We start from the raw sequence: 19,992 nt of genomic DNA, 5'->3' as shown, positions 1-19,992 counted from the left end.
TCGGATTCTGTATCTCCCTCTCTCTCTCTCTACTCCTCCCCCGCTCACGCTCTGTCTCTGTCTCTCAAAAATAAATAAAAACTTTTTAAAAATGAAAAAAAAAACCACAATGAGATACCACTTCATACTTATTATGATGATGATTATAAAATAAAGCTTTATAAAAAAATAACAAGTGTTGGTAAGAATGTGGAGAAATTAGAACCCTTGTGCACTGTTGGTGAGAATGCAAAGTGGTACAGCTGCTGGGGAAAACAGGAAGGCGGTTCTTCAAAAAAATTAAACACAGAATTATCATATTATCCAGAAATTTCACTTCTGGATACATACCCCAAAAAAAGTGAAAGCAAGGACTCAAACAGATATTTATACACCCATATTCATAGGAGCATTATTCACAATAGCTAAAACAGGGAATGAACCCAAGTGTCTATTAAGTGTCAAGATGAATGGATAAACAAAATATGGTGTATACATACAATGGAATGTTATTCAGCCTTAAAAAGGAAGGAAATTCTGACATATGGTACAACAGGCATGAGCCTTGAAGATATTATGCGAAGTGGGGCGCCTGGATGACTCAGTCGGTTAAGCGTCCGATTTCAACTCAGGTCATGATCCCACAGTTCAGTTCGGTCCGTGGGTTCGAGCCCCGCTTGGGCTCTGTGCTGACAGCTTCAAGATTTTGTCTCCCTCTCTCCCTGCCCCTCCCCCACTTGTGCTCTGTCTCTCTCAAAAATAAACTTTAAAAAAAATCTTTAAAAAGAAGATGTTATGCTAAGTGAAATAAACTAGTCACAAAAGAACAAACATTGCATGATTCCACTTACATAGGTATCTAGGGTAGTCAATGCTTAGAGACAAATTGTAGAATGGTGATTGTCAGAGCTAAGGGGAGAAAGAAATGAAGAGTTATTGTTTAATGAGGACAGAGCTTTAGTTCTGCAACATGAGAAGAGTTCTATGGATGGATGGTGGTGATAGCAGCACAACAACGTGTATGTCTTTTTTTTTTTTTAATTTAATTTTTTTTTACGTTTATTTATTTTTGAGACAGAGAGCAACAGAGCATGAACGGGGGAGGGTCAGAGAGAGAGGGAGACACAGAATCTGAAGCAGGCTCCAGGCTCTGAGCTGTCAGCACAGAGCCAGACGCGGGGCTTGAACTCACGGACCGCAAGATCATGACCTGAGCCAAAGTCAGACGCTTAACCAACTGAGCCACCCAGGCGCCCCAACGTGTATGTCTTTAACACTACTGAACTGTGCACTTAAAAATGGGTAAGATGTCAGGGCACCTGGGTGGCTCAGTCAGTTAAGCGTCTGACTTTGACTCAGGTCATGATCTCAGAGGTTTATGAGTTCCAGCCCCATATTGGGCTCTGTGCAGGCAGCCCGGAGCCTGGAGCCTGCTTCAGATTCTGTGTCTCCCCCTCTCTCTGCCCCTCCCATGCTCACACTCTGTCTCTCAATAACAAATAAACATTTAAAAAAAAAATTTAAAGAAATGGTTGGGCAAATTATGGTATATTTTGGTAAATACAGAATATTATGGTAAATACAGAATATTATGGAATCATTGAAAATAGCTAGGTTTGTCTACATTCTACAGTATATTAAATAAAAATTAAGTTGCAGACAAAAATGTATTATTATCATCAGCAAATATTCAAATTGCATTGACAGTGTGTCACACAGGGTTCTAAGGGCCTTTCATATTTTTATTGAAATATAATTAGCATACAGTGTTATATTAGTTTCAAGGTACAATATGATTCAACAATTCTATACATTACTCAGTGCTCACCACAATAGGTATAGGGCTTTTTTTTTCTAAGTTTATTTATTTATTTTGAGAGAGAGGGAGAGAGAGCAGGGGAGGGGCAGAGAGAAAGGAAGAGAGAGAATCCCAAGCAGGCTTCGCACTGTCAGTGCAGAGCCCAATGTGAGGTTAGAACCACAAATGGCAAGATCATGACCTGAGCTGAAACCAAAAGTTGGATGCTTAACTGACTGAGCCACCCAGATGCCCTGGTGGAGAACTTTTTATATGTTATCTCATTTAATCCTCACAACAATCTTATGAGATAAATACTATTATTATCCCATTTCAAAGATGAAGAAGTCCAGGCATAGAGAAAATGAGTAATCTGCCCAAGGGTAAACAGCTAGTAAATGACTGGAGCCTGTAATGGAACCCAGATTCTCTGACCCTGGAGTACCATCATATAGCATACTGTCTCTAAACATAATTCTATGCTTGGGTATGTGCGAATATACGTATATCATGTATGTATGAATATATGTATATGGTGTATGTTTGTGGGTGTCTGTGTCTGTGTGTTTAATCATATAATGTATCTCTAGACCTAGACATATAAACTTAGGGGAGAAATGGAAAGATTACCTACCGAATTATTAATAATGGTTATAATTCTCAAGGTTGGGCAGGATGACAGAAATAGGGGAAAGGATTTTCACTAATTTTGCTTGTGTGTATGTGTGATTATGTACTTGTGGATTTTAGGATCTTTCCAGTAAGCTTTTTTTCAACTTTTTTTTACTGCGGTAAAATATATATATATAACATAAAATTTACTATTTTAACCATTTTTAACTGTACATTTCAGTGGCATTAAGTACATTCACATTGTTGTGCAACCAGCACCACCCTCCATCCACAGAACTCTTCGTGTTATAAAACTGAAACTCTGTACACATTAAACAACAACTCCCCGTTTCCTCCTCTTGGCCAGCCCATGGCAACCACAGTATTACTATCTGTCTATATGAATATGGTACCTCCTATAAATGGAATCATACAGTATTTGTCTTTTTGTTACTGGTTTATTTCACTTAGCAGAATTCCTCAAGGTTCATCTATGCTATAGCTTATGTCAAAATAGCCTTCCTTTTTTCAGGCTGAATAATATTCTGTTATACATATATATCACATTTTGCTCATCCATTTATTCCTCAATGGACACTTGGGTTGCTTCCATGTTTTAGCTACTGTGAATAATGCTTCTATGAATATAGGTGTACAAACATCTGAGTCCCAGCTTTCACTTTTTGGGGATATTTATCCAGAAGTAGAATTGCTGGATCATATGGTAATTCTATGTTTAATCTTTTTGAAGAACCACTGTCCTGTTTTTCCACAGTGGCTGTACTGGTTTACATTCTCACCAACAAGGTACAAAGATTCCAATTTCTCCACTTCCTCACTAACACTTGTTATTTTCTGTGTTTTATTTTAATATTTTTTAAGTTTATTTATTTATTTTGAGAGAGATAGAGCGCAAGTGTGGGGGAAGGGCAGAGAGAGAGAGAGGGAAAGAGAGAAAATCCCAAGCAGGCTCCACACCACCAGTGCAGAGCCTGACACGGGGCTCAAACCCACAAAACTGTGAGATCACACCCAGAGCCGAACCAAGAACTAGATGCCCAACCGACTGAGCCACCCATGCACTCCTGTTTTTTTTGATAGTAGCCATCCCAGTGGATGTGAGGTGATATTTCATTGTACTTTTGACCTGTAATTCCCTATTGTTTAGTGATATTGAGCATATTTTCATGTGCTTTATTGGCCATTTGTAGATCTTTTTTTGAGAAATGTTTATTTAAGAAATTTGACCCATTTTTGTTTGGATTTTTGTTGTTGTTGTTGTTGTTGTTACTGAGTCGAGTAAATTGTGAAACATACATCCTCCCTGAGCCCCTCCATTAAAAACCTTATACCCAGCTATCCATATACACAATTTCATGACTCTAGACTTTTCACTCACCACTTTCCTGGATCACAAGAGTCATTTAAAAGTTTCTAAAATTGTGGGTGCCTGGGTGGCTCAGTCCATTAAATGTCTGACTCTTGATTTCGGCTCAGGTCATGATCTCACTGTTTATGGGATCAAGCCCCCAGCTGGGCTCTGCACTGACAGCTCAGAGCCAGCTTGGGATTCTTTCTCTTCCCCTCTCTCTGCTGCTCCCCCACTCGCTTGCATGTGCACACTCTCTCAAAATAAATAAATAATTTTTTTTTTCCTAAAATTGGACCTACTTTCCATATGCTTCACTACCACCACCACTGCTCCAACACCTGCACATCACTAATCCAATTTAATCAGCCTTTTTTTTCCTCTTTCTGCCCATGGATTTGTAGGACAGTAGAATAGCATCCTTTACAGTGCACATATATTTGAGTGAAAACTTCTACTGAGATGCCTTCTCCCTTTCCTTCTCCAGCCTAAATTTTCCCAAATCCTTAAGAAATGGTTTTTGCTCAGCACTATCATTAACCAGTATGGGGAAGAAATGAAAGACTCCGTGGTCCTAGGAGGGGAGCGCCTGAGTACCTCTAGTCAAACCGCAATGACCACGTGGAAACAACAAATCTAAGCCTTCTGAACCCCAAATGGCAACGTGCAAGGCCAGCAATGGTGAGAACAAGGTTTGCAGAAACTTTGCCGGATAAGCGGATCATGGATTTCGCACCGTTCTGTGTAGAAAGGGCGCTGAGCCTTGCTGGAAAACTAGTCTTCCAAATAACCGCCAAGCAGCGCTGCCTGGCTTCCCCCGCGTCCCCAAGGTCTGACTCCTCCGCAGGACTGGTTTTCTCCCTGCAGCCACCGCCTTTCCCCCCAATCATGCTCTGCCTCTCGAGCCTAGGGCTTTGCTTAGTTCCTTCCGCCTCAAAGCTTTAACTCCAGTCCCACTCAACCTTAGATCGACCTCAACTCCGCTCTAAGACACAGTAGGGTTTCAAGAAATGCTGATAGGCCGAATGAATGAAGAAATGAAGAAATCATAAAATAGTAACTTTTATCCTCACGTAACCTGGCAGAAAGATGTGGAACTCTGAAGTCAGACAGATCGGGTTCCAATACCAGTTCTTCCACTTAGTAGCTGCTGGGTGAAGTTTGCTCCTCTGAGTGTTCAAAAAATGTTTGTCGAGCGAATGAATAAGATGTGTGAAAAATTAAATGAGATAATGCTTGTATCGTCCGCTGGCCACCATCAAGGCTCCACAGAATTACTATTCTCCCTACTATATACCATGTTCTGTATTTATTTAGGTGGACTGTGAGTTCCCTGAGGAAGGAGATGTTTGGGTTCCGAACTCCCCAAGGTGCTGGGTCATATTTAAGTGACTAGAACGTAGATGGAGGACTGCAATTTTTTAAATGCTCCGGCCGAGGAAGATTACATATTCCGAATGGATCAAGCAGAGACCCCAAGTCGCATCATCCCTCGAGAAATCTCAGCCAGTTCGTGTATAAAAGAAGGCCTACCATACCTGCAATTCGAGTCTGTGCGCCTTAGGACTCCACCCCACCCCGCGCCTCCATCCGCTGAGCCCAAAGGCGGCCCACGACTTGCTCCTCCCAGGGGCCGGCGCCTAGGGAACACTCCTGCGCACTGCTCTCTCCTTGTCTCCTCCCTCCTTCCTTTCGTTGGTCCTTCGCGTTTCGAGCGCTGGGTCCTTTTTGTCCCCTACTCCGAGCGGTGTCAGCTTCCGTGCGGAAGCGGTGGCCGTGAGGGAAGAAGATGGCGGCGACTGTGGTGGCGTCGCCTGGTGCGGTGGCTAGTCGGGCCAACAAGCGCAGCGGCCCTGGGCCGGGAAGCGGCAGCGGCGCGGGAGCCAAAGGGTCGGAGGAGGAACCGCCGCCGCCCCTACAAGCAGTTCTGGTGGCAGATAGCTTCAATCGCCGCTTCTTCCCCATCTCCAAGGACCAGCCTCGGGTGAGCACCGCGCGCGGAAGCAGCCAAAGGGCCCGAAGGTGGCCGGGCTACAGCAGGTTATCCTTTCGGCTGCCTAGTGGGGGGTGCTCTGGCAGATGGGCACTCATGCTGACCACCTCAGGTTTGAAAGGCTTGTATAGGGCTCGATGTAGAAGTAGTGCTTGTGAGAAGTCTTCACACGGGGATTCAGTGCCCCAGGAGGAGGCTGTGCTGCCTTTAACCGTGCAATGGAAAAAGAGATCCTTAGGTGAATGGGAACAGCACTTCCTTTTGCCTGCAAAAAGGGAGGTCATATGCCTGAAAAAAGAGCACCGGTAACAGTCTGATCCCATAGTAAGAGCTGTCTTGAATCCCGGAGGGTGTCCTTTTTTTCTTTCCAGGTTTTAATGACAGACGGTGCCATCTGTCAAAAGGAAGACAACTGGTTTAGTGGCCGGTTGCCAGCAGACCCCTTATTGTCTAGATACGGGGGAATTGGACTGAGCTAGTCTTAGGGATTGCAGGGTCACTCAGCAGTCACTAGTTCAAAGACAGCTGCATTTGGATAAGAAAAAATCCTAACTTCCCACACCTCCCAAAAAACCTAATGGCTGTTCATTTTGGACAAATGATTGGGATGGCCAGAAAGAGATCTGGAAGGAAATTTTATGGAGGAAAGGGACTTATCACTGCTTACGTTTCTGGAGATAAGATTGATTTTTAGTATTATCCTTTGCCAGAGTGGCCTGTTGTCCTGTAGCAGCTGTGTGTCCGTTGCTAGGCAAGCAGATTCCATGCTTGCTGTTACATTCTCATCCAAGGTTCTCATGCTTAGAGCATGCCATGAACATCAAAGGTAGGGGCCTGATTACTTTTAACTTTAGAAGATAAAGTAAAACAATAGCGTTTGGGAACACTGGTAGGGGAGTGAAAATTGTGGTTAAGTGGAGGAAAGAATAGTGCCCAGCGGGACTTTCTGAATTCAAAAATTAAGACTTTTTTCATCTCCTGCCCTCCAGGTCCTCTTGCCCCTGGCCAATGTGGCACTAATTGACTACACTCTGGAATTTCTGACCGCCACAGGTGTACAGGAAACCTTTGTTTTTTGTTGCTGGAAGGCTGCTCAAATCAAGGAACATTTACTGTAAGACTCTGCAACTTTTCTTTCCATATTTCACCATTTTTTCCAGTTTCCTTAGGATGGTTGTAACTAAGTAAGGAGAAATTATGAGGGGAAAAAATGGTCTATTTGGATTCCATCATAAGGACTAAGGGCATTCTCTTCACCTATCAGGAGGTGAGCAGCTGAAGTTGTGACAAAGATTAAAGAATAACATTTGGATTTTTTCTAAATCTCATTTATAAAGTTTGATCTTGTTGATTTTGCTTTGATTTAAAGGCTCTAATATGGAAGTCATAAGAGAAACATCTTTGTTTTGCCACTGAGCTTCTAAATATTGAGCTCTTCCTCATCTTTGTATTCACAGTGCCTAGCTTAGTACAAAGCACGTAGTAAATAAACACTTAACAAATGTTTGGTGAAATCTTCTTGAAAAAGAGTGAATCTTAGGATTTATGGAAGTTTAGGGAATAAAGACTAGGATATTAGCATGGTGTCCTTTAGACAGCTCCTAAATTTGGTTTGGACTTTGCAAGGAGAGAAGTGGCATGGAAAGTGTGTTCCCAGGATACTTTGTATACTCTTAAGTCTCAGCAGGATTTTGAACTCAGATCCATGTTTGGGGACAGGTGTCAGGGTATGGAGAAGAAATAGCTATGTTTCTCTAACCCATAAAACAAGACTGGTGACACAGGATGCTGAAACCATTAATTATAGTTCATAAATCTCTTTGAAGTAGAGGATGCTGGCAGGAACCCAGAAAAGCTGTAGAGAAGGTGTGTGAATGTTGAATGGGGGAGAAAAATAGGGAAGCTCTACGCAATCTTTATGCTTGATTTGCTCGTTCCCCTCATCCGCCTTCCTTTAGGAAATCCAAGTGGTGCCGCCCTACATCCCTCAACGTGGTTCGAATAATTACATCAGAATTATATCGATCACTGGGGGATGTTCTCCGTGATGTTGATGCCAAGGCCTTGGTGCGCTCTGACTTCCTTCTGGTGTATGGGGATGTCATCTCAAACATCAATATTACCAAAGCCCTGGAAGAACACAGGTCAGGATGGGAAGATGGTAAGGACAAAGGGTTTGGAACCAGCAGAGCCCTAAGACTGCTATTTTGCTGCTCTCTCCTTCCTATCCTTTATAGATTGAGGCGGAAGCTAGAAAAAAATGTATCTGTGATGACAATGATCTTCAAAGAGTCATCCCCTAGCCACCCAACTCGTTGCCATGAGGACAATGTGGTAGTGGCTGTGGATAGTGCCACAAACCGGGTTCTCCATTTCCAGAAGACCCAAGGTCTTCGACGGTTTTCTTTTCCTCTGGTATGTGGGTATCTGGGGTCCTTGAGACGGGAAAGTGACAGGCTTTAGCAGGAGACATGTTGAAGTGCTTGTAACTTCTCCCTACAGAGTTTGTTCCAGGGCAGTGGAGATGGTGTAGAGATTCGCTATGATTTACTGGACTGTCACATCAGCATCTGCTCTCCTCAGGTGAGCTTTTCAGGGCCAGAGCTGCATATCCAAAGAGTAAAACTCTGAGGTATGTTATTGCTCCTTTAGAAGGCCAGGGTATATTTCTTCTCCCTTTTTCTCTTATCAGTTCCACAGTAAATGGGTGCTTCATCTTGACCCCAGGATCCCATTGGGAGCCTTTTTGGGATTCTGGCCCTTGTCCAACTGTCATAGGGTCTGATAGGTCTCTAGAGGCTTATCTTCGCTTCCAGAGAATAGCACTTACCATGGTGCCACCCAACATCCCCCCCACAGGTGGCTCAACTCTTTACAGACAACTTTGACTACCAAACTCGAGATGACTTTGTGCGAGGCCTGTTAGTGAATGAGGAGGTAAGAAAAGGTTCCCATGCCTCTTTAGAAGAGGGCTGTGATTTTATCCCATGCTGATAATTTTTGGTCCTCTTTTGTGTTTTATTGAGCCTCACGAGTAAGGAAAAGAACTAGGGGGTGGGGCGGGGGGAGAGGGAAGCAATATACAAAGAAACATCTTGACCATTTGGCTAGGACATTGAAAGGCAGAGGGGAACTTAAAGTTAGGAAAGAATTGTACCTGGTTGTGTTCTTCCTCTCTTACTTGGGTGACCGCCCTTTCCTTGTCCCCTTTCAGATCCTAGGGAACCAGATCCACATGCACGTGACAACTAGGGAATATGGTGCCCGGGTCTCCAACCTACACATGTATGCGGCTGTCTGTGCTGATGTCATCCGCCGATGGGTCTACCCACTCACGCCAGAGGCAAACTTCACTGACAGCACAACCCAGAACTGCACTCATTCCCGGCATAACATTTACCGAGGGCCTGAAGTCAGCCTAGGCCACGGCAGCGTCCTGGAGGAAAATGTGCTTCTGGGCTCTGGCACTGTCATTGGCAGCAATTGCTCTATTACCAACAGTGTCATTGGCCCTGGCTGCCGCATTGGTGAGCACAGGTGGGGAAATCAAACTGGTCACCCTAGGAGCAGGAACGTGGGGAGCCCCATGTCTTCAGAGAAAGAGAGGGATCGTTCCTGAGAATGAGGAACTAGTGTGGCTACCTTAGTAAAGGACAGAATAGGGATGTAAAATTTGTGGCCTTTAATTTGTGGCCTGTGAGCCTCTTATTGGGTGACCCTTCACATTCCAGAGTACCTTATTCACATTCAGGACCAAGTGGATAATTAACATGCAATAATAACATCTGTTTGGTGCATTGCAGTTTTACAAAGGGGTTTTGCGTACATCGTTTCATTTATCCTCACAAAAACCTTGTGAAGTGAGTATTATTTATTCTCAGTTTATAGCCAAGCAAACAGGCTCAAAGAGGTTTATCTCCCTCAGGGTTATAAGCTAATGAGAGGCAGTGCTAGGACTTGAATGTGAGTATTCTAAGTACAGCATTCTTTTTACTCTACCATTACTACCTGGTTGCTTCTTGGTAAGTCACTTTGGTTATAGGAATGTGATGCTTTTAATGGAACTGGCCCTTTAACGTTTTTTTTTTTTTTTTTTTTAATTTATTTTTGGGACAGAGAGAGACAGAGCATGAACGGGGGAGGGGCAGAGAGAGAGGGGGAGACAGAATCGGAAACAGGCTCCAGGCTCCGAGCCATCAGCCCAGAGCCTGACGCGGGGTTCGAACTCACGGACCGCGAGATCGTGACCTGACTGAAGTCGGACGCTTAACCGACTGCGCCACCCAGGCGCCCCGGAACTGGCCCTTTAAAAGAACAACAATAAAATTCGAATTCTAAAATGTACAAGAAGAGGAGCAGGCATCTGGCTGGCTTAGTCAACAGAGTACGGGACTCTTGATCTCGGGGTTGTGAGTTCAAGCCCTGCATTGGGTGTAGAGATTACTTAAAATCTTTTTTTTTTTTTTTTTTAATTTTTTTTATTATTATGTTTATTTATTTTGAGAAAGAGAGAGACACACAGAATCCGAAGCAAGGCTCCAGGCTCTGAGCTGTCAGCACAGAGCCCGATGTGGGGCTCAAACCCATGAGTGGGAGATCATGACCTGACTCCAAGTCGGATGCTCAACCGACTGAGCCACCCAGGCGCCCCTTAAAATCTTTTTTAAAAATTGAAATGTACAAGAAGAGATGGAAAAATTGAGTTCTACTTCTAGACGTGGATATGATTCTAACAAGGATCTTGAGTTCAAAGGATATCTTGAGTTCAGATATCTTGAAGGTTCTCAGGTACTTAAGTGCAGTATATAGTCTGTGATTGTTGCAAATGGGGTGAGCTAGTGGAGGATGGTCGTGGTAAACACTGTTCTATTCTCAGGCTGGAGCTTAGAAGGGGAGAGGGTGTTTCTGGTGAATAAGGGATGCAGTATCAGAGCTGGGTGGGAGTTGTGCTGCTATCAGTCAGCCCTGTCCTCCAGGAATGGCCCTGGTCTGGAGCCCTGAGTGACCAGGAATGCTTCCTGTCCTGAGCCAGGTGATAACGTGGTGCTGGACCAGGCCTACCTGTGGCAGGGTGTCCGAGTGGCTGCTGGAGCACAGATCCATCAATCTCTGCTCTGTGACAATGCTGAAGTCAAGGAACAAGTTACACTGAAGCCACGCTGTGTCCTTACTTCCCAGGTAAGACCATCTCCATACTGCACACAAGCCCCAAAATGGTTGGTGGTCTTGTTGAGCCAGAGGGGCCTTATGTCCACCCATGTTCCAGCCTGAATTGAGAGTCCCAATCCAGTGGATTCTTTTTTTTTTCTTTTTCTTTTTTTTTTTTTTTGAGAGAGAGCACGTGTACTTGCACACACACAAGTAGGGGAGGGACAGAGAGAGAGGGAGAGAGAATCCCAAGCAGGCTCCACACTGTCAGCGTAGAGCTGGACGCAGGACTCAATCCCATGTGAGATCATGACCCAAGCCGAAATCAAGAGTTGGAGGCTTAACTGACTGAACCACCAGGCAGCCCCCCTTGTTTTTAATGTTTATTTATTCTGAGAGAAGCTTTGTGCAGTGGCAGTATCGTAGCCAATGAGGTTTATCCGAGGCACGATTATTGCTAATTGAAAACTATTTATTCTGAGAGAGAGCGTGAGCACACGGGGCAGAGACAGGGGGAGAGAGCGCAAATCCAGTGGATTCATTTATCTTCTACTTAGCTTAGTAAAAATAGTTGCTCTCATTGTCAGGATGTACCTTTTCCCAACACACTGATGGATCTGTGCCACCTACTCTTTTTTGGTCCCCTAGGTGGTAGTGGGCCCAGACATCACGCTGCCTGAGGGCTCGGTGATCTCTTTGCACCCTCCAGATGCAGAGGAAGATGAGGACGATGGCCAGTTCAGTGACGATTCTGGGGCTAACCAAGAAAAGGAGAAAGTGAAGCTGAAAGGTGTGAGGCTTAGCAGGTGTGGGGCACCTGTGTGTCTCTTTGCCCCGTGGGAAAACCAGTATTTCCTCCTAGAGTGATTGTGCTTCTCCTGTGCCTTCACTAAAGATCAATGCTTTTCCAGGTTACAATCCAGCAGAAGTTGGAGTTGCTGGCCAGGGCTACCTCTGGAAAGCTGCAGACATGAATGTGGAAGAGGAAGAGGAACTACGGCAGAATCTATGGGGTGAGCTAGGCCTTATTCCTGTCACCCCCCCCCCCCCCCCCCACACACACACACACACACTCCTAAGTCGGAATATTTTGAAGGAGAGTGAATACTTCAGAATCAGACCACTTGTTTATTACTTTATTCATTCAGACAGGGTAGATAGATTACTCTGTGTCAATGGCTCTTTCCTTTTCTTGTTTCTCACCCTTAATGGGTTCTCAGGACTCACAATCAATATGGAAGAAGAGAGTGAAACTGAGAGTGAGCAGAGTATGGATGCTGAGGAGCTAGACAGCCGAACGGGCTCCCCACAGATGGATGACTTCAAAGGTGAGTGGCCAGGGGAGCAGTGTCCTGGGACAAAAGAGGAAAACTTCCAGTTCATTCTTTGTCTGGATCGACTAGCCAGAGACTTGTGTTTTTCCCAGAAGGGGTTTGGTATAAAATCAGGCCCGTAGGGTGCTGGGGTGGGCTCAGTAGGTTAAGCATCCAACTCTTAATTTCGGCTCAGATTGTGATCTCACAGTTTATGAGTTCAAGCCCCATGTTGGGCTCTGCGCTAACAGTGCAGAGCCTGCTTGGGATTCTCTCCCTCTCTCTGTCCCTCCCCTGCTCATGCTCGCTCTCTCTCTCTCTCTCTCTCTCTCTCTCAAAATAAATAAATATTTAAAATAAATAAATGATAAGGTCAGGAGTAGAGAACTTAAAGCATTCTGGAGTGATGTTGGCTCATGAACTTTTTCGTTTGATTTTAGTATTCCAGAATGAAGTCCTGGGAACACTACAGCGGGGCAAGGAGGAGAACATTTCTTGTGACAATCTAGTCCTAGAGATCAACTCTCTCAAGTAAGAGCAGCCCTTCCCTCTGCTCCTGTCCGCTGGGTAATCCCAGGCAGGTAGAGGTTCTCTCCTGTTTCTTTCCCAGATAGGAACTGATTCCCTCAACGTCCCAAGTGAGCAAGGCTAGTAGAGAATTAGGATGATTCAAGGAGAATGTTAGGTTCTGGCCTCAGCATAGACTTCCCTCTTCCAAAGTCTTCCCCTTGCATGTTGTTCCATCTGACTTCTCCCCCAGTGTCCTGTCAAAGTCATGGTCCTACAAGCAAGCTGAAAGGGCCAGTGAAGGCCCTGGTGTCACCCCAGTCTTCCCACAGATACGCCTACAACATAAGTCTAAAGGAGGTGATGCAGGTATTGAGCCACGTGGTCCTGGAGTTCCCCTTCCAACAGATGGATTCCCTGCTGGACCCAAACCGTTACTGCGCCCTACTGCTTCCCGTGAGTAAAGATGGGCTGAAGACAAGAGATTGGGTGGTGGCAGATCATCATTCTTGCTGTGTTTCACTTTAAATATCTTACTGTGGGATATGTGTTACTTGTGGTTCCTTTCTCCTTGCCTCTGGGTATAGATTGGGTACAAGAGCAGCCCAAAGATACATCCAGAATAGTCCTAGACTTTTATACTCTCTGACTGAAATGATTTAGCACAGAATGAGATCAGCCTTTAGGCTGGCAATAGGTATGTTGAGGCAGCCTGTAGCATCTGACCCCCTTTTACCTTCTCTGGGAAATCTTTTCTTTTTCACCAACCCTGACTGCCAGCAACTCCCAAGTCCCTCTGACATGATTCCTCAGGCCTGTATCATCTCCCGCTTGTTTTCCCATATCCTGATAGTCCTCTGTTATCGATATTGACTTTCTTTGCTATCTAGATTTAGGTGCATGCTCAGGAATATATTGCAGTTCCCTTCTCCTTTCTTCCATAGCTTCTCAAAGCCTGGAGTCCTGTTTTTAGGAACTACATAAAGCGTGCAGCTGATCATTTGGAAGCATTGGCAGCCATTGAGGACTTCTTCCTGGAGCATGAAGCTCTTAGTACTTCCCTGGCCAAGGTGAATACCTCAAGCCCCCTAGTCCTGCATTTGCTTTGAAACAGACCTTGGCTGCCTTCATGGAGACACAAAACAGGCTGACATGAATCCAGTATGGGGTTTGATTAATAGCACCATCTACCCCTATTATCATGCTGTTTGCTAGGATGTACAGCTTGGAGCCAGGCTAGTAAGGCAACCATTTGGTGATTATCCCAGGAACCAAACAAAAGTTCCAGAAGTTAAACCTATCCCAGTAGCAGAGTGAACAGCTCATTCTTGTCTATTTTTAAAGCAACTGCTTGGTGTTTAAAAGGAAGCTGATAGTTTGATGGAAAGAGGTGCTAAGATCTCGCTTCCTCTTTCTCTGTTATCTATTATATCTTGCTGGGTTCTTTGAGGTCCCTGAGATCTCCTCTGCTGGCCTTCTGCAGGTGCTGATGGCTTTCTACCAGCTAGAGATCCTGGCTGAGGAAACAATCCTGAGCTGGTTCAGCCAAAGGGATATGACTGATAAGGGGCAGCAATTGCGCAAGAACCAACAGGTGAGTCAGGCTGCCCTCCTGTGACCACAATGGTTGTCTGGTCCCTGGCTCTTGGTCATAGATTCCAGGGTGGTTGGTCCCTGGGACTCTGGCTGCTCAAGCTGTTTATCTGCTAAGGAGAACAGAAGGGTTATATTCCCCTTCCTCAATAGCTTTCCACTCTGCTTCCTTACAGCTGCAGAGGTTCATCCAGTGGCTGAAAGAGGCAGAAGAGGAATCATCTGAAGATGACTGAAGTCACACCGCCTGCTCCTATGGGTGTGTTGATAGCCCTCCCGGCTTCTGGACCAGAGCAGATGGGAGGCTAGTTGCAGAAGGATGAGTGATCACCATCCAAGCTGAGACTTAAAGGAGCAGAGGCTGGAACTACAGTATTCTTCCCACCTCCAGTAACCATGTGCCTCCCATCCTGACTGGGGAGCTGGGAAAAGGGAAGTTGGGCTGGAACAAAGCTCTGCCTAAAGAGGAGCAAGGCAAGCCCTGCAGTTAGAGGAAGCCCAGAGGAATAGTTTTGTGCTCTGGCTTTCCCTCAGGGAACAGCAGAGAGCAACTGGCCCTTTCTGCTGCTTGTATTTGTTAATATTAAAAAAAAAAAAAAGAGGGGGATGTATTTGGTTTCTCTCCAACTCTGACTGATCAGCTCTTAAAATAGGTGACCAAAGAGTTCTGAACCTGGCAGCTTTTCCTTAACACCTGGGAGAGAGGGAGAGGAAGGGTGTTACTGCCACTAGGTGGTACTGTGGTGCCTTGCTAATTGACCATTGCCTTGGCTCAAGGGTAGTGAAAGGCCTAGATTCTTTTCCAGCCTCTGTGGACCAATTTGTGGTCCTGGAGTAGTATTCCTGAGCCTATTTCCATAGAAAGTCCTAATGCAAACACTTTGCTGTCAGAGGGTGATTATCCAAACATATGTAAAGTCCATTGACCAACTGCCATGCTTTGTGCAATAGATCCAGTACAATTATCAGGGAAACTGAGATATTCAGCATCTTAAAGATAAGGAAGTTTGCTTAAGGTCTCAAGACTCTTGAGGAGCAAAGCTAAGGGCTTGAATCTCATAATCTAGAATTCTTTATGTTTCAGCATATTCAGTGTCTCAGTGAAGGGAAATTGCCTCCAGAGGCAAATATAACCCCAAGCCAGCAATGAGTATCCTAAGAACAGAGAAAGATCCTATGAAATGGCTTACTGTATGGTAAGCATTTTGCTAAATACTTTTCATGTGTTTAAACTTCACAGTAGACAATAGGTCATATCCCCATTTTCAGATGAAGAACCTAAATTTCAGAGAGGTCCTATAACCGGTCATTGATAAAGCTGGAGTTTGCCATTTTGCTCTGTTGTCCCCTTTAACTTCAACTATGAGACATGCTCTTCTGTCTCATCTTTTTAAGCTCTTTTTTGCTGTCCTAAAACCTTTACCCTATTGACACTTAAACTGTGGCAAATGTTACTGGTAACCAGTGATCCTCCTGGACATCACAGAAAATGGTTGCCATTATTCATTTTAGTTGGGTAAAAAGGAGTAAGCTGAGGAAAAGAATACTGAATTGTACTCAAGGGTGTGAATGGGCAGTACCGAGTATTTCTAAAGAGTGAAAAAACAGGATTTGGCTTAATTTACTTTTCTTGTTCAGTAAATCTCAGTTTCTGCTTTTTCATATGTAGGAACTAGTGCCTAGAGGGCATATGAAGGTTAAGGCATGGACTACTAGGAGCTGTTAAATACAAATAACTTTAGGGCATCTCTGATTTGTACCTAATGGGTAGCAGAGATTAGAGGTGGCCTATAGAACTTTTTAGAAGGAAGAGATTCCTTCCAGAAGAGTAATTAGGGAAGGATTAGAGGATTGTGACACTTGAGTGGCCTAAAAGCAGGAAAGGGTAGAAGGGGATATTAAAAACAAAGCAAAGGATTTCCATTTAAATGTGGTATACTAAACACATGGGGTTTTGTTTTGTTTTGTTTTTTGTCTTACTTTTTCAAAAACCCCATTCAAGTGCCAGTAATGAAATTCTTCAAAAAAGGCACATGACTCAATAAGGAAAACCAGAGGTGATCACAGTGAATAAGAGACATTAACATTTTGGAAAATGAAAAATAAATCAAAGAGTGAAAGTTGATTTAACAGAGCAGAATGAGATGGGTTCTCTCTGCTGAGGTGGTTATTAACAAGAAGCAAACCCAGTGTGCCCTTTTGAACCCAGAAGAGGTTCAGCAAAGGGGATAAGGATTGGGGCTGAGAATGGGGTGGGTGCAGGAGAATCAAAGATCTGTATAAGAAAAGGCCCCCCAGGTTTCTACCTCATCTGGTTTAGCCAGGTAATTACCCCAACTGTCCTGCAAGAAATGGGAGATTTAGTCTGAAGAAAGGGAGAGGAAATTATAAAAGAAATATTTATGAAGTTTTCTTAAACCCAAAAGGCAGGACTTTTCAGACTAACAGCTCATGAGTGCCCAGTAGAATGAATGAAATAGCCCCATGAAATTTCAGAACTTTAAGGAAAAGATATTAGAGCCTCTGGACTCAAGAGCAGACATGGGGATGGGGGTAAGGGGCTAGATTGGAAATGAGGGATTAAGTGAAAGTGTATGAGTGGTAGGGCTCTGAATATCAGCACACACCAGGCAAAAACAAGCTGAATAAGTGCAGGGGAAAAAAAGCTTTTCAATACTTATACTTTTTGTTTTCTCAAAACAAAAAACCATCTTTACCCTATTTGATCATCGTACAGTGAATCCTGTTAGTTAAAAAGCCCTGTACCTCGACAGAGCTTCCAATCAGCTTTTTAGTATTTCACTCTTAAATGTGAATAGACTGCCGATGGTTATCAAACATTTGAGGAAACTTTGAACATGAAAGGCAGAGACCAAAACAAAATTGAAACCGAGGAAACCATGACAAAGTAGGGAGTTATTTGAAAACCTCAGGGAGGGGGGCTAGCTATAATTATTCTCAAAAAATATTGTGTCTGAAGACAGTACTATGAAAAGGGAGAACTAGATAACAAAAATTTTTTTCAAACAAGTTTTTAGAAATTAAGTAAATTGTTTCCTACTGAGAATTGGAGGACTAGAGAACTGAATAGGATGGAGATGTTATCCATCCTTATGTAGTTGAATTTTGAGTTGTGACATTTTACCTATCCAATTGGATAGGGGAAAGGTTGGAAATAATGTTAAGAAAATCTTGCAAAAAGATGCAGTCATTCAAAAATAAAAGGGAATGGTTGATAAAGGAAGAATCCAGAAGGTCCAACATCTAACAAGTTGTAAAAAGTATGGGGAAGATAGTAGTGATGTTACTAAGTAAGGAAATATTGTTGAATTTCTCGATGGAAAGGACTCACTAAGTGCCTAGCACAGTGAATAAGCACCAAGATCTATCGCCATGAAATTTCAGAACCTCAGGAATAAAGGGAACTTCTAAAAACTTACAGAAAGAGTAAAAACAAGTCATGTGCAAAGCCTTAGGGAAAAATAGAGATCTAACTGCTTAATAGCAACACTGGAAGCTGGAAGACAATGTAGTGATACCTTCAAAATTCTGAAGGAAAATTACTTTCAACTCAATCATGTTTTCAGATTTGCAAGTTCTCAAAAGGGGTTTTATTTCCCATACTCTCAAAGTAAGCCACCAAAGGGTGTGCTTTATCAAAGCAAAGGAGTAAAAAGTATCCAGGAAATGGGGATCCAACACAGAGGAGAGGTAATTCAGAACATGATGCAGAGAAGTCCCAGGGTGAGAGCTGTGCATAGGCTGAGACATCCAACAGTGTCGACCAGAGCAAGAGAGCAGAAGGTTCCAAGGGAGAAAATGGTTGGATAATCTATTTGACTATGTAAACAATATGTATTGAGAAACTTAGATTATGTAGTAAGACTTAATGGTAGATATATAAAAAAGCAAATGAAAAAGGAAGGCTATGATTAATGCCAGCAGAAATAAAAAGTTGTGAAGGAAGCATTTACTCAGTGAAAATGTCAATACTAAAATCTATACTGATTTAACCAAAAAGGATAATTTTACTATTTTAAGAGGCTAGGGGGAAGGTGGAAGAAAAATCCATCAATGAAAATTGGAAGTAATATGCAATATCTAGAATGTATAGATCAAGAAATAGTGTAAGCTTTAAAAGTATACTGGGGTAGGGAGGAAAATGGGACAGAGAAATGCTGTTAAGAGCTTAACATGCACATATATTCAATTAAAAAAAAAAGGGTATGAAGTGAAAATGCACAAGATATGTGCAGGTACTAGCAATTAGGTTGATTTGCTGAAGTAAAAAATATAGCCAGCATATTATGAAACAAAAAGCTGTAGAGGTTGGCAGTTTAGAGTTTTGAATACAGTGCTAAGAATATTTGGAAGGCACTGGGGGAATGTCGAGAGGTTCCTGAGCAGAAGAGTTGTGTGGAAGAGGTACTTACTCTGAAAATGCTAATTAGACAACGATACAAAATGGAGTGGGAGGAGCCCACACTTGTTACTGTGGCCTTAAAAGACCTATGTGGTCTAGTCCCAGCCTATGTTTCCAGCCTCATCTACCACTATCACTAAAGTCACATTGGCCTCCTTGTTCCTCAAATTGGGAGAGAGTTATTTGTGCCTTGAGTCTTTATATTGGGCCATGCCCTCTGCTTGGAATGCTTTCCCCCCACACCAGACCCTCTTATAGCTGCTGCTGCTTCCATTCTGTCTTAGCTCAAAGGGAAGAGGCCTTCCCTAACCACCCATAATTCTCTTCTCCCTTTTACTATCACATTGCTCCATTTTATCTTTTTCATAGCATGTGTCACTCTGAAGTTATTTATTACAAGCTTGTGTGCTGCTTTTCAGATCAGTGAAAGTCCTGAGAGTAGTCTTACCTGTCTTGTTTTGCTTTATACCCTACAGTATGCCTTGCACCTAAATGGACACTTTATTGAATGAATTAAAAGCTAAGGGGTGAGAAAATCTATTAGGGACCGATTACACCTAGTTCTGGTTTCTTACTGTCCCAGTCATGCACTCATTTTCATTCTTGCACTTGTTCCGCATCAATCCATTTATTAAGCCACTGCTTTGCACCTAGGTATTGTATTGAAGTTATAAGAAGAAATCAGAACTCGATCCCATTCTGTCCTCAAGGAACTCAGTTTGACAGACTCAGTGACAGCAGCTATGCTTTTCAAAAGACCCTAAAGGGCCATGTGGAGGTCACTTTCCTCCAATGATACCTGGTCAGAATCACACATCCCCCCCCCCCCCCCCCCAACTCTGGGGACCAAAGTGACCCCTGTGTTACACCCGTCCCAGGCTGCTGAGGAACAGCCGATAGATCCCCCCCTGGGTCCATAGCCGGGGCCTTGGTGAGTCCGGGAACATAGCCACCCTGGTGAGATCTACCCTTCCTTTCTGGGGGCCTAGGCGACTGCCACCAATCTCCCCGCGGGCCTGGGACCTGAGCGCCTGAGGCCAAGCTTGCAGCTCAGCGGGTAGGCTGGGTGTCCGCGGGGCCATCTGCGGTGAGGCCAGCGCGGCTCGGCGGCGGACGGGGGCGGGGCTCGTGCTGGGGCGGGGCAGCGCCCGGGTCGGGGGAGGGGAGCGGGCCCAGCCGCAGCCCAGAACCCGGAGGGCCGCGGCCACCGGAAGAGTCGTAGTCGCCAGCCGAGCCGGGAGAGTGGGGAGCGGAAGC

At 44.1% G+C, this 19,992-nt stretch overlaps 1 protein-coding gene, 1 long non-coding RNA gene and 1 pseudogene across 2 annotated transcripts in view; 2 read left to right on the top strand and 1 right to left on the bottom strand.

Annotated features, from left to right (window-relative positions):
• The window catches only part of LOC109275218 (uncharacterized), a 37,621-nt gene extending 32,160 nt beyond the window's left edge, over positions 1-5,461 (bottom strand). Inside the window, exon 1 of the long non-coding RNA XR_002084007.2 lies at positions 5,297-5,461. This is a non-coding gene — a long non-coding RNA (uncharacterized LOC109275218). The remainder of the gene's footprint in view (positions 1-5,296) is intronic.
• A 29-nt stretch (positions 5,462-5,490) lies between these two features.
• Positions 5,491-19,289, top strand: EIF2B5 (eukaryotic translation initiation factor 2B subunit epsilon). The gene is made up of 16 exons (XM_019463324.2): positions 5,491-5,742; positions 6,741-6,865; positions 7,710-7,895; positions 7,989-8,166; positions 8,254-8,334; positions 8,611-8,688; positions 8,966-9,278; positions 10,784-10,929; positions 11,548-11,689; positions 11,811-11,912; positions 12,120-12,227; positions 12,653-12,743; positions 13,052-13,175; positions 13,664-13,789; positions 14,203-14,313; positions 14,489-19,289. The coding sequence occupies exons 1-16, from the start codon at positions 5,548-5,550 to the stop codon at positions 14,546-14,548; spliced, it is 2,166 nt and encodes a 721-aa protein (XP_019318869.2). The 5' UTR covers positions 5,491-5,547; the 3' UTR covers positions 14,549-19,289.
• LOC128777557 (U4 spliceosomal RNA) lies at positions 11,300-11,382 on the top strand (annotated as a pseudogene).
• Positions 19,290-19,992: the final 703 nt, after the last annotated feature.

This window comes from Panthera pardus, unplaced genomic scaffold (genome assembly GCF_024362965.1).
Source record: "Panthera pardus isolate Hobbes unplaced genomic scaffold, ASM2436296v1 HiC_scaffold_16, whole genome shotgun sequence".
Classification (NCBI taxonomy): Eukaryota; Metazoa; Chordata; class Mammalia; order Carnivora; family Felidae; genus Panthera; species Panthera pardus.
This window is presented reverse-complemented; position numbering and strand designations above follow the sequence as displayed.